Source organism: Mirounga leonina, unplaced genomic scaffold (assembly GCF_011800145.1).
Source record: "Mirounga leonina isolate KUSES-001 unplaced genomic scaffold, KU_Mleo_1.0 Mir_178, whole genome shotgun sequence".
Classification (NCBI taxonomy): Eukaryota; Metazoa; Chordata; class Mammalia; order Carnivora; family Phocidae; genus Mirounga; species Mirounga leonina.
This window is the reverse complement of record NW_023270464.1, coordinates 1117572-1132640: the sequence shown is the minus strand read 5'-3', so window position 1 is coordinate 1132640 and position 15069 is coordinate 1117572. Positions and strand designations below refer to the sequence as shown.

The following is a 15069-nucleotide window of genomic DNA, read 5'->3' as shown; positions in this document are numbered from 1 at the left end:
GAAAGACATGTACTCTGAAAACTATAAAACACTGATAAAAGAAATTGAAGAGGACACAAACAATTAGAAAGACAGACATTCCATGCTCATGGATTGGAGAATACATAGATTCTTAAAATGTCCATACTTTTTTTATTATTCTGTTATGTTAATCACCATACATTATGTCATTAGTTTCTGATGTAGTGTTCCATGTTTCATTGTTTGCATATAAAACCCAGTGCTCCATGCAGTACATGCCCTCTTTATTATTATTTTTTATTGTTATGTTAATCCCCATACATTACATCATTAGTTTTAGATGTAGTGTTCCATGATTCATTGTTTGTGCATAACACCCAGTGCTCCATGCATAACGTGCCCTCCTCAATACCCATCACCAGGCTAACCCATCCTCCCACCCCCCTCCACTCTAGAACCATCAGTTTGTTTTTCACAGTCCATCATCTCTCATGGTTCATCTACACCTCCGATTTCCCCCCCTTCATTCTTCCCCTCCTGCTATCTTCTTCTTCTTCTTTTTTTCTTAACATATATTGCATTATTTGTTTCAGAGGTACAGATCTGAGATTCAACAGTCTTGCACAATTCACAGCACTTACTAGAGCACATACCCTCCCCAGTGTCCATCACCCAGTCACCCCATTCCTCCCACCCCACCCCCCACTCCAGCAACCCTCGGTTTGTTTCCTGAGATTAAGAATTCCTCATATCAGTGAGGTCATATGATACATGTCTTTCTCTGTTTGACTTATTTCACTCAGCATAATACCCTCCAGTTCCAACCACGTCATTGCAAATGGCAAGGTCTCATTCCTTTTGATGGCTGCATAATATTCCATTGTATATATATACCACCTCTTCTTTATCCATTCATCTGTTGATGGACATCTTGGCTCTTTCCACAGTTTGGCTATTGTGGACATTGCTGCTATAAACATCGGGGTGCATGTACCCCTTCGGATCCCTACTTTTGTATCTTTGGGGTAAATACCCAGTAGTGCAATTGCTGGATCATATGGTACCTCTATTTTCAACTTTATGAGGAACCTCCATACAGTTTTCCAGAGTGGCTGCACCAGCTTGCATTCCCACCAACAGTGTAGGAGGGTTCCCCTTTCTCTGCATCCCCGCCAACATCTGTCGTTTCCTGACTTGTTAATTTTAGCCATTCTGACTGGTGTGAGTTGGTATCTCATTGAGGTTTTGATTTGGATTTCCCTGATGCCGAGCAATATTGAGCTCTTTTTCATGTGTCTGTTGAGTACATGCCCGCTTTAATACCCATCACCAGGCTAACCCATCCCACTATCCCCCTCCCCTCTAGAAACCTCAGTTTGTTTCTCAGAGTCCATATTCTCTCATGGTTCATCTCTCCCTCTGATTTTGCCGCCTTCATTCTTTCCTTCCTGCTATCTTCTTCTTCTTCTTTTAAAAACATATAATGTATTATTTCTTTCAGAGGTACAGGTCTGTGATTCAACAGTCTTACACAATTCACAGCAATCACCATAACACATACACTCCCCAATGTTTATCACCCAGCCACCCCATCCCTCCCACCCCCCACCACTCCAGCAACCCTCAGTTTGTTTCCTGAGATTAAGAATTCCTCATATCAGTGAAGTCATATGATACATGTCTTTCTCTGATTGACTTATTTTGCTCAACATAATACCCTCCAGTTCCATCCATGTCATTGCAAATGGCAAGATCTCATTCCTTTTGATGACTGCATAATATTCCATTGTATATATATATATATATATATATATATATACCACTTCTTCTTTATCCATTCATCTGTCGATGGACATCTTGGCTCTTTCCACAGTTTGGCTATTGTGGACATTGCTACTATAAACATCGGGGAGCACGTACCCCTTTGGATCCCTACATTTGTATCTGTTGGGTAAATACCCAGTAGTGCAATTGCTGGAATCTACAGTAGCTCTATTTTCAACTTTTTGAGGGAACTCCATACTGTTTTCCAGAGTGGCTGCACCACCTTGTATTCCCACCAACAGTGTAGGAGGGTTCCCCTTTCTCCGCATCCCCGCCAACATCTGTCGTTTCCTGACTTGTTAATTTTAGCCATTCTGACTGGTGTGAGGTAATATCTCATTGAGGTTTTGATATAGATTTCCCTGATGCTGAGTGCTGTTGAGCAATTTTTCATGTGTCTGTTGGCCATTTGGATGTCTTCTTTGGAAAAATGTTTGTTCATATCTTCTGCCCATTTCTTGATTGGATCATTTGTTCTTTAGGTGAGTTTGATAAGTTCTTTATAGATTTTGGATACTAGCTCTTTATCTGATATGTCATTTGCAAATATCTTCTCCAGTTCCTTCAGTTGTCTTTTGATTTTGTTGAGTGTTTCTTTTGCTGTGCAAAAAAATTTTATCTTTTATCTTTATCTTCCAAAACGAGTTTGGAAGTTCACTTTTGCCCTTGCTTCCCCTGTCTTCTGCGATTTTCTAGAAAGAAGTTGCTGCAGATGAGGTCGAAGAGGATTCTACCTGTGTTCTCCTTTAGGATTTCGATGGACTCCTGTCTCACATTGAGGTCTTTCAACCATTTGGAGTCTATTTTTGTGTGTGGTATAAGGAAATGGTCCAGTTTCATTTTTGCATGTGGCTGTCCAATTTTCCCAACACCATTTGTTGAAGAAACTGTCTTTTTTCCACTGGACATTCTTTCCTGCTTTGTCAAAGATTAGTTGACCATAGAGTTGAGGGTCCATTTCTGGGCTCTGTTCCATTGATCTATGTGTCTGTTTTTGTGCCAGTATCATACTGTCTTGATAATGACAGCTTTGTAATAGATCTGGAAGTCCGGAATTGTGACGCCACCAGCCTTGCTTTTCTTTTTCAATATTCCTCTGGCAATTTGGGGTCTTTTCTGGTTCCATACAAATTTTAGGATTATTTGTTCCATTTCTTTGAAAAAAGTTGACAGCATATTGATAGGGATTGCATTGAATGTGTAGATTGCTCTAGGTAGCATTGACATCTTCACAATATTTGTTCCTCCAATCCATGATCATGGAACGTTCTTCCATTTCTGTGTATCTTCCTCAATTTCTTTCATGAGTGTTTTATACTTTTCTGAGTACAGATCCTTTGCTTCTTTGGTTAGATTTATTCCTAGGTATCTTATGGTTTTGGGTGCAATTGTAAATGGGATCGACTCCTTAATTTCTCTTTCTTCTGTCTTGTTGTGGGTGTATAGGAATGCCACTGATTTCTGTGCATTGATTTTATATCCTGGCAGGATATAAATACTGAATTCCTGTATGAGTTCTAGCAGTTTTCGGGTGGAGTCTTTTAGGTTTTCCACATACAGTATCATATCATCTGCACAGAGTGAGAGTTTGACTTCTTTGCTGATTTAGATGCCTTTGATTTCTTTTTGTTGTCTGATTGCTGTGGCTAGGACTTCTAATGCTATGTTGAATAGCAGTGGTGATAGTGGACATCCCTGTTGTGTTCCTGACCATAGGGGGAAAGCTCTGTTTTTCCCCATTGAAAATGATATTCACTATGGGTTTTTCATAGATGGCTTTTATGATATTGAGGTATGTACCCTCTATGCCTATACTCTGAAGAGTTTTGATCAAGAAAGGATGCTGTATTTTGTCAAATGCTTTTTCTGCATCTATTGAGAGGATCATATGATTCTTGTTCTTTCTTTTGTTAATGTATTGCATCATGTTGATTGATTTGCGGATGTTGAACCACCCTTGCAGGGCAGGCATAAATCCCACTTGGTCGTGGTGAATAATCCTTTTAATGTACTGTTGGATCCTATTGGCTTGTATTTTGGTGAGAATTTTTGCACCCATGTTCATCAGGGATATTGGTCTGTAGTTCTTCTTTTTGATGGGGTCTTTGTCTGGTTTGGGGATCAAGGTAATGGTGGCCTCATAAAACGAGTTTGGACGTTTTCCTTCCATTTCTATTTTTTGGAACAGTTTCAGAAGAATAGGTATTAATTCTTCTTGAAATGTTTGGTAGAATTCCCCTAGGAAGCCATCTGGCCCTGGGCTTTTGTTTTTTGGGAGATTTTTGATGACTGCTTCAATTTCCTTAGTAGTTATAGGACTGTTCAGGTTTTCTATTTCTTCCTGGTTCAGTTTTGGGAGTTGATCCATCTCTAGGAATGCATCCATTTCTTCCAGGTTGTCTAATTTGCTGGCATAGAGTTGCTCATAATCCGTTCTTATATTGTTTGTATTTCTTTGGTGTTGGTTGTGATCTTTCCTCTTTCATTCATGATTTTGTTGATTCGGGTCATTTCTCTTCTCTTTTTGATAAGTCTGGCCAGGGGTTTATCAATCTTGTTAATTCTTTTGAAGAACCAGCTCCTAGTTTCGCTGATCTGTTCTACTGTTCTTTTGGTTTCTAGTTCATTGATTTCTGCTCTGATCTGTATTATTTCTCTTCTCCTGCTGAGCTTAGGCTTTACTTGATGTTCTTTTTCCAGTTCCTTTAGGTGTAGGGTTAGGTTGTGTACTTGAGACCTTTCTTGTTTCTTGAGAAAGGCTTGCATTGCTATATAAATTCCTCTTAGGACTACCTTTGCTGCATCCCAAAGATTTTGAACAGTTGTGTTTTCATTTTCATTGGTTTCCATGTATTTTTTTAATTCTTCTTTAATTTCCTGGTTGACCCATTCATTCTTTAATAGGATGCGCTTTAGCCTCCATGTATTTGAGTTCTTTCCGACTTTCCTAATGTGATTGAGTTCTAGTTTCAAAGCATTGTGGTCTGAAAATATGCAGGGAATGATCCCAATCTTTTGGTACCAGTTGAGACCTGATTTATGACCTAGGATGTGATCTATTCTGGAGAATGTTCCATGGGCAGTAGAGAAGAATGTGTATTTTGTTGCTTTGGGATGGAATGTTCTGAATATGTTTGTGAAGTCTAATTGATCCAGTGTGTCATTTAAAGTCTTTATTTCCTGTTGATCTTTTGCTCAGATGATCTGTCCATTTCAGTGAAGGGGGTGATAAAGTCCCCCACTATTATTGTATTATTGTCAATATCTTTCTTTGCTTTTGTTATTCATTGGCTTATATAATTGGCTGCTCCCTTGTTAGGGGCATAGATATTTACAATTCTTAGATCTTCTTGTTGGATAGGCACTTTAAGTAAGATATAGTGTCCTTCCTCATCTCTTATTATAGTCTTTGGTTTAAAATCTAATTTGTCTGATATAAGGATTGTCACCCCAGCTTTCTTTTGGTGTCCATTAGCATGGTAAATGGTTTTTCATCCCCTCACTTTCAATCTGGGGGTATCCATGGGTCTAAAATGAGTCTCTTACAGACAGCATATCGATGGGTCTTGTTTTTTTATCCAATCTGATAGCCTGTGTCTTTTAATTGGGGCATTTAGCCCATTTACATTTAGAGTAACTATTGAAAGATAAATTTAGTGACATTGTATTGCCTGTAAGGGGACTGTTACTGTATATGGTCTGTGTTCCCTTCTGGTCTATGTTGCTTTTAGGCTCTCTCTTTACGTAGAAGACCCCTTTCAATATTTTTTGTAGGGATGGTTGTATGTTTGCAAATTCCTTTAGTTTGTGTTTGTCCTGGAAGCTTTTTTTGTCTCCTTCAATTTTCAATGACAGCCTAGCTGGATATAGTATTCTTGGCTGCATATTTTTCTCGTTTAGTGTTCTGAATGTATCCTGCCAGTCCTTTCTGGCCTGCCAGGTCTCTGTGGATAGGTCTGTTGCCAATCTAATGTTTCTGCTATTGAGGGTTACAGATCTCTTCTCCCGAGCTGCTTTCAGGATTTTCTCTATGAGACTCATAAGTTTTACTATTAGATGTCGGGGTGTTGACCTATTTTTATTGAATTTGAGAGGGGTTCTCTGTGCCTCCTGGATTTTGATGCCTGTTTCCTTCCCCAAATTAGGCAAGTTCTCTGTTATAATTTGCTCCAAAATACCTTCCGACTCTTTGTGTCTTTCTTCTTCCTCTGGGATATCAATTATTCTAATATTATTTCATCTTATGGTATCACTTATCTCTCAAATTCTGCCCTCGTGATCCAGTAGTTCTTTATCTCTCTTTTTCTCAGCTTCTTTATTTTCCATCATTTGGTCTTCTATATCACTAATTCTCTCTTCTGCCTCATTTATCCTAGCAGTAGAGGCTCCATTTTTTATTGCACCTGATTAATAGCCTTTTTTATTTCGACTTGGTTAGATTTTAGTTCTTTTCTTTCTCCAGAAAGGGTTTTTCTAATATCATCCATGCTTTTTTCAAGCACAGCTTGTATCTTTCAAGTTATTATTCTGAACTCTAGTTCTGACATCTTACTAATGTCCTTATTGATTAGGTTGCTGGCAGTTGATATTGCCTATTGTTCTTTTTTTGAGGTGATTTTTTCCATCTTGCCATTTTGTCCAGAGGAAAATAGATGAATGAGAGAACAAAATGCTAACAGGGTAACAATGACCCCAGAAAAATATACACTAAACAAATCAGAAGAGACCTGAAACTGGGGGAAAAGAAAGGGAAAGAAAGAAGCAGAAAAAAAAAAAAAAAGACAAAGAATAAGAAAAACAAACAGAAACAACAACAATTACAACAGTAAAGAAAAAAACAGAATATGATCAAATATGATCAGGCTGGTGCATAGATCAGGGCCACACACTAGATTTGGGGTGTATTTTGGTCTTTTAGTAGAAAGTGCCACCCAAAATTTTAAAGAAAGATAAACTTATATATGTACAAAAATAAGGGTTAATACAATGAAAGGGTGGAATATGACTGTAAAGATGAAAATTATAAAAGATTTTAAAGAAGGAATTGATAATATAAGAAGTTGGTTGATAAAAGAAAGAACAGGATTTAAAAAAAAAAAGAGAGAGAGAGAGAATGTGATCAGGCAGGAGACTAGAACAAAGCCATACACTAGAGATTTGGGGTATATTTTGGTCTGTTAGAAGAAACTGTATCCCAAAATTTTAAAGAGAGAACAACTTATATATATATGCCAAAAATAAGGTTAACTACTATGAAGGGGCAGAATATGACTCTAAAACTGAAAAATAAAAAAGATTTTTTAAAAAAAGGGATTGATAAGATTTTGGTTGGAAAAGGGAAAAAGAAAAATTAAAAAAAAAAAGAAAGTTAAAAGAAAAAAATTATCTTTGAAGGTCTAAAGAATCATGGGGAAAAAAGGCATGAATTCTATGTGCAGTATTCCCCTAGCACTGGAGTGCTACCATTCTCATTGATCCGTATCAATGGTCTTGGCTGGCTGTTCTTGCCGATCTTCTGGGGGAGAGGCCTGTTGCCATGGTTCTCAAATGTCTTTGCCGGAGGCAGAATTGCCCCACCCTTGCTGGGTCCAGGCTAAGTAATCTGCTCAGGTTTGCTCTCAGGAGCTTGTTCCCTGCAAGCTTTCCGTACAGCTTTGGAGGACGAGAGTGAAATGGCAGCCTCCCTATCTCCACCCCAGAGGAGCCGAGAACTCAGGGCGCCACTCCTCAGGGAGCCCCCGGAGAAAAGCAATCAATCACTCCTGTCTCCCTGGTCTCCAGACGCACTCTGTGCTCACCTGACCTGTGACTGAGCATTTCTATCTCTGGCACACAACCCCATTTGGAGTCTCCAAACACAGCAGGTTCCTGCTGTGCACTCCCGGGCCGCTCCTCCTGGGGTAGGAAGTGGAGTCTCCCTGGATCTGCAGCTTGTTGGGTCCCTGTTGGAAGAGCAGTGGCTCAACTGTGCTGTGGATCACAGTTTATGGCCACCCCAACCTAAGAGCCCACTCCTTGGCTCCGCCTTTATAGCCAGCGTCCCTTTCCTGAAACCTGGGAACTCTGCTGCACTCAGGCACCCCTGGTCTTTCTGTGACCCTGAGGGTCCCGACACCACACTGTTCCAGAGAGGGTTCCACCCCCGCTTAGCCACTGGAGCAAAGTCCCTCAGCAGAGTCGACTTCTAAAAGTTCCGATTTTGTGCTCGGCTGCTCTATCACTTGCCAGTAGCGGCTGATGGAGGCCCCCTCCCCCCCCGTCTATCTTCCCGAATATCACCTCGGATTCACTCTTCCACACGTCCTATCTTCCAGAAAGTGGTTGCTTTCTGTTCAGAGAGTTGCTGCTATTCTTTTCTTTGATCTCCTGTTGAGTTCGTAGGTGTTCAGAATGGTTTGATCCCTATGTAGCTGAATTCCTGAGACCAGATGAAATTTAGGTCTCCTACTCCTCTGCCATCTTGCTCCTCCCCCCTTAAAATGTCCATACTACCCAAATTTAATTCAATCCCTATCAAAATACCACCGTCATTTTTCACAGAGCTAGAACAAACAATCCTAAAATTTATATGGAACCACAAAACACCCCAAATAGCCAAAGCATCCTCAAAAAAAAAAAAAAAAAAAAAAAGCTGGAGGTATCACAGTTCCAAATTTCAAGTTATATTACAAAGCCGTAGTAACAAAAATAGTATGGCACTCAATGGAACATAGTAGAAAGCCCAGAAACTAACCTAAGATTATCCGGTCAATTACTCTTCAATGAAGGAAGCAAGAATATGGAATGGGAAAAAGATAAGTCTCTTCAACAATTGGTGTTGGGAAAACTGGACATCTACATGCAAAAGCATAAAACTGAACCACTTTTCTTACACCATCACAAAAATAAACTCAAAATGTGTTAAAGTCCTAAATGTGAGAACGGACACCATAAAAATCCTAGGAGAAAACACAGGCAGTAATTTCTCTGACGTCAGCCATAACAACTTTTTCTACATATGTCTCCTAAGGCAAGGGAAGAAAAGGCAAAAATAAACTACTGGGGCTACATCAAAATAAAAAGTCTCTACACAGCAAAATCAACAAAATCAACAAAACTAGAAGACAACCTACTGAATGAAAAATGACATATCGGATAAAGCATTAGTATCCAAAATATAAAAAGAAATTATAAAACCCAACACCCAAAAACCAAACAATCCAATTAAAAATGGGCAGAAGACACGAACAGACATTTTTCCAAAGAAGACATACAGATGGCCAACAGACATGAAAAGATGCTCAACATCACTCATCATCAGGGAAATGCAAATCAAAACCACAATGAGATATCACCTCACACCTACCAGAATGGCAAGAAACAAGAAACAAATGTTGATGAGGATGTAGAGAAAAAGGAACACTCATGTATTTTTGGTGAGAATGCAAAGTGGTGCAGCTTCTGTGGAAGACAGTATGGAGGTTCCTCAAAAAATTAATACAACAACCTTATGATCCAGTAATCATACTCCTGAATATTTACCCAAAAAATGTAAGAACACTAAGTCAAAAGGATATATGCACCTCTTTGTTTATTGCAGCATTATTTACAATAGCCATATATTGAAGTGGCATAAGTGCCCATTAATGATGGATGGATAAAAAAGATGTGGTATATATTCAGCCATAAAAAAAGAATGAAATCTTGTTATTTGCAATGATATGAATGGATCTAGGGAGTATAATGCTTAGTGAAATAAGTTAGTCAGAGAAAGACAAATACCATATGATTTCACTCTTATGTGGAATAAGAAACAAAACAAATTAACATAGGGAAAAAAAGAGACAAACCAAGAAACTACAGAGAATAAACTGATGGTTACTGGAGGGGAGGTGAGTGGGGGTTATGAGTGAAATAGGTGTTTGGGATTAAAGAGTACACTTATCATGATGAGCATTGAGTAATGCATAAAATTTTAAAATCACTATATTGTACACCTGAAACTAATACCACAGTATGTTAACTGTAATGGAATTAAAATGAAAAACTTAATCTAAAAAATTCACTTAACCCACAATTGTATGTTAGGAAATTTATCACTGATGAGCAAGAATAAAACAATGTTTTATCTGTGCAGGTATTCAAAACAGAATTGATTATGATAACAAAGAATAGGAAGCAACATACATGTCCAAAAAAGGTAAAATAGTGATATATCTACATGTTGTAGGTATAAATATATTCTATTTTGAAAGAATAACTAGTGGCCTGGTAAAATGTTCACAACATATTATGAAAAATGAAAGGTAAGACACAATGAGATTAAAATTTTTGTTAACAAGTATATATGTATCATGAGAGGAAGGGAAAATGTAAGAAAACACACCAAATTTTGATCAGTGGTTATTTCTGGGTAGCAAACTTATGAGTTACTTTTATATTTTATTCTTTTACTTTTATATTTCCCTTTGAATATATATTTATATAGTCAGAAAAATATTAATTTTTAAAAAATAAAATGGGAAGTAAACATTTTGCACTGTGTATCACAGGAAGCCACCTTCTGTGAAAGAAATTTTGAAATGAGGTAGATTAAAGTCAGTTTAGTATATTTGCAACTGCAAACTAAGAATTTTATGCAAATAAGGGCTAAAGATGTAATGACCATTTTTTATTATGTTATGTTAATCACTGTACATTACATCATTAGTTTTTGATGTAGTGTTCCATGTTTCATTGTTTGCATATAACACCCAGTGCTCCATTCAGTACATGCCCTCTTTAATACCCATCACCAGGCTAACCCATACCCCACCCCTCCCCTCTAGAACCCTCAGTTTGTTTCTCAGAGTCCATAGTCTCTCATGGTTCGTCTCCCCCTCCAATTTTCCCCCCTTCATTTTTCCCTTCCTACTATCTTCTTCTTCTTCTTTTAAGATATAATGTATTATTTGTTTCAGAGGTACAGTAGATGACCATTTTTTTAAAGATTTTATTTATTTGACAGAGAGAGAGAGCAAGCACAAGCAAGGGGAACAGCAGGGAGAGAGAGAAGCAGACTCCCCACTGAGCAGAGAGCCTGACATGGGGCTCAATCCCAGGACCCTTAACCGACTGAGCCACCCAGGTGCCCCTTGATGAACATTTGATGACCAAACTGCTCTGATTTCTGACAGCAAGGACCTGACAAGAAGAATGATCAGAGGTGGAACCAGACAGAAATAAGATATGGCTCTTGAACACTACGAACCAGAGAGACATTTTTCCTTCATCTAAGAAGGTGGATGCAATTCTTAAGGCCACTAGCTAAAGAGGTTTTAGAAGAGATAACTGGCAGTCTTGCCCCAGTCTTTTTGAGGCCCCAAACTTACTGAATATTATCCTATCTTTCCCCACTGTAACTCTGCACACAAGGTGCACATATCAAATAGAAATACAAGGCCTACTTAATAAGCTCAGTGTGCACAATACATCACCCACTGGAGCTGAACCCTGAGCTCTGTGCATAATCTGAGTGGCTGCACACCAACCCTTTCAGTCAGGCAGATGTCCTGATGATGATGATTAGTTTCAGAGGTAGAATTTAGTGATTCATCAGTATCACCCAGTGCTCATCACATCACATGCCCTCCTTAATGCCCATCACCCAATTACCCCATCCCCCCACTCCTCTCCCCTCCAGCAAGCCTCAGTTTGTTTCCTAGAGTTAATAGTCTCTTATGTTTTGCCTCCCTCTCTATTTTCTTTTTTTTTTTATTTTTAAAGATTTTATTTATTTATTTGACAGAGAGAGACACAGCGAGAGAGGGAACACAAGCAGGGGGAGTGGGAGAGGGAGAAGCAGGCTCCCCGCAGAGCAGGGAGCCTGATGCGGGACTCGATCCCAGGACCCCGGGACCATGACCTGAGCCGAAGGCAGTCGCTCAACCAACTGAGCCACCCAGGCGCCCCAGCCTCCCTCTCTATTTTCATCTAATTTTATTTTTCCTTCCCTTCCCCTATGTTCATCTGTTTTGTTTCTTAAATTCCACATATAAGTGAATTCATATGGTATTTGTTTTTCTCTGACTGACTTATTTCACTTAGTATAATGCCCTCTAGTTCCATCCACATCATTGCAAATGGCAAGATTTCATTCTTTTGGATGGCTGAGTAATACTCCATTGTGTATATGTGTATATATATATATACCACATCTTCTTTATCCATTCATCTGTTGAGGGACATCTGGGCTTTTTCCATATTCCTGATTACTGTGTCAAAGTTACACTGGAGAAAACATCCAACCAGCATGTATTGTTGCCCTAAAAACCTTCTAATCTTTTATGATATTAATATCAGGCCTCTCAAGCCTACTTGTGAGACCAACCAGTGCTGTTAAATGGCCATGAGAGCCCCTGCTGTTGAGTCCAGCTAGGGCTGTCAACAGGTAGAGGGCCAGTGTATCATATGCTTGGTTAACCAAAGGAGGAGACCAGGGACAAGTGAATAACAGCCCTCCAGCTCTACAGCAATTGGGAATCCAGTCCAAATGAGGAAGCCCTGGAATTTGGGGGTGCAAGTCTATATCTCTTGTTGTTGCCCCTCTTAGGGCACTTGCCTCTGAACCCCCTTTCTTAGCTGTACTCCAGGTATGAACCCTCACTGACTCTGCAGCAAAGATGAGATGATGAGGTGGGTTATACTGCTAAGGCCACCACTGAATTTACTATAGTGAATGCTGTTCTCGTTAAGAAAACTCTTGTTTAAATGATAGGATTATTCCTTTTATGTTTAGCAGAGGCTGATGATGTCTATCTAAACAGGCAGATAGTGGTCAATTGCTAAGTTTCAGATCCCGTCTCTTAGCTGTGGGGGAAGCAATGTGCCAGAGTCCTGCTGAGAGATGCACGTTCAGTGTCCCCACGGCTCACTGTCCAGTCTCATCCCTCCATCCCATGCCCAAGTCTTCCAGGAGTATTTATTAATAAATGTTAGTGTCCCCCCAAAATTGTCAAGAATTATTAGCCACTCATGAACAACAGTAATGGTCAGCATAAGTCTTCCAAAATTCAGTGTTATATGTAGAGACTGATGTTGATTCTTACCTGGGTAAGACAGCTGGGGTTTTCTCCCCAAGCCCAGCCCAGCCAAGTAGTACCCTGCAGAAGCCCGATGTCACAGCCTCCATAGGCTGAAGGTCACTCTGCCTCTCAGGCAGAGCTGCTATTCCAAATCTTAAGCAGGGCTGGTTCTGAGAATCATCACTGTGCATACACATGCTGTGAGTTTATAGTCCAAAAACTTCGACAGAAATCTTGCTCAACACCAAATGAATGTCAGTTCATTTTAGCAGCAACATTTTATGAGGACCACCAATGTCCATTATGCCCATTCGTCTGCTTCCAAAGTGCAGTGGTACCATATGAAAACAGGCAAGCTGGGAGTCAGGACCCCAGCAAGGGCCCTGCTCCCTTGAAGCAGGTTCTCCTTTGCAAGAGGAAGCACTGGCAGCTCTTCCCCATGCTAGGCCTCATCTCTGTACTGCCCTCCTGATAGGTGCCCACACATGAATGCCTGTTCCCTATCAGCAATATTCCTGGGTCCTTTCCAGTGCAGGCTTTTTCACTGGGCAGCCTAGTATGGGGTGTTCAGACTCTCATTAAGCACCCCAGTCATAGATAGCCAAGGCACAAATCACTGTTAGAATTTTCAAGAGAACAACATAAAACACCCAGCAAGCCCACAACAATTTCTTGACCCCTAGACTCAATCGGAATTATTCAGAATATCTGAATCATGCTCTGTGTTATGAAGCTAATCCCAGCAATAAATTTTTAATGTGTTTTTTTTTTTAGCTAAGCTCACCGACACTAACGTCTAATTGCTAAAAACATGCTTATCCTGGTGCTTAACAGTTTGCATTGCTATTTTTTTTTTAAATTAAGTGAGTTAAGGGATTAAACAAACAGAAATTTAAAATGAGTTTTAAAGTACCTGAAAAATTCCATGAAAGAGAATCCATATCCATGCTGCTCTGCAATTCCTGCACAAACAACATTTGCTGATGCTCCAATCAGTGTCCCATTGCCTGGAATCAAAATTTTAAAAGTAAAATAAAATCTCAGTTTATCTTGGTGGTAGGCTTCTGTTCTCTTTTCTTCTGTAATATTCGGATCATCTCACAGCCTTTTGATTTGATGATTACTTTACAGGTACTATCAAAGTGATTGCTTTGCAAATATCTGCAGAAAACAAAACACTGACAACCAGAAAATAAATTTTCTGCTTGTAAGTACTGTAATTCACTTACAGATAAGACTATGACTGCTCTATGTGATAGAAAAGAGGAAATGCTAAGGAGAATTGGCAAATCACTGTGGCACATGATGGCATCTATCTTTTAGAGGAAAATGTAAGCCAGACAAACAACCATAGGACAGAACAGGTGTTTTCAGAACAGTGGACTTGGGATCTCAGATAAGAACCACCTTCCTCAGGACTCCAGGCCTGTACACCCACCAGAAAACACTGTCTGTGGATGGAAGGATGGATGCAAACAAAGAGGATAATAAAATGCCTCTCTGTGTGAGCCTTTTTAAAAGTGTATATGATCTGTGGGGAATCATAACCTGCACATGCATACATACTGCTGAGGCCTCATGGTAAGGGATGTGGCCCAAGGCCAGCCCCCAACATGGTGACTAATTCAGGGAAGGGTGAATTTGCTTGATAAAACCAATCAGCATCTGTTAACCCCCAACCACAGAGGTCAGGGTTCAGGAATAGGCACATGACCCAGGCTCAGCCAATTTTACTCAGTTCTGACATGTGTGCATAAACCACTAAGGAAAAGACTCTGTTTCCTAAGGACTGGTGAACTGTAAGACACAAATCTGGAGCTTCCTACTGCATGTTGACACAAGGGAGCAGCCTCCCTGAAAGTGGACAATAAAAGTAACAGAGCAGGAGGAGGAGGACCGAGGGTGAAGTCCTGGGTGCATAAGCTGAGCCCCTAAGTGCTGCCTTTTCTGAGAACCCAGCACCATTTTATCTCTGGGTCTTCTGGAGCACTGAGCATGGAGAGAAGTACAGAATAAATAATCTCAGAGCAACGTGGACTTCTGGATTTCTCCACGAGAGGAGGCACACAGCCTGGTCTATTCCTCAGGAGAGGCCCTTGCAGAGGAGATGTCAGTGCAAATAACACTCCACTGAACACAGGCTCCTGCTCCCCTCCTTCTTCGTGGTCCTTACCTTCTCCTTGAAACATGGCAGGAAACACAACCTCCTGTCAGGTATGCAGCCCAGACTGCCTGTGCAAAG

At 40.0% G+C, this 15069-nt stretch overlaps 1 protein-coding gene across 2 annotated transcripts in view; it reads right to left on the bottom strand.

Moving 5' to 3' along the window:
• The window catches only part of OCA2 (OCA2 melanosomal transmembrane protein), a 545103-nt gene that overhangs the window by 155694 nt on the left and 374340 nt on the right, over positions 1–15069 (bottom strand). For both annotated transcript variants that reach the window (XM_035023928.1, XM_035023929.1), the window contains one exon: positions 13741–13834. In XM_035023928.1, coding sequence (XP_034879819.1) covers positions 13741–13834 — 94 coding nt within the window. The remainder of the gene's footprint in view (positions 1–13740; positions 13835–15069) is intronic.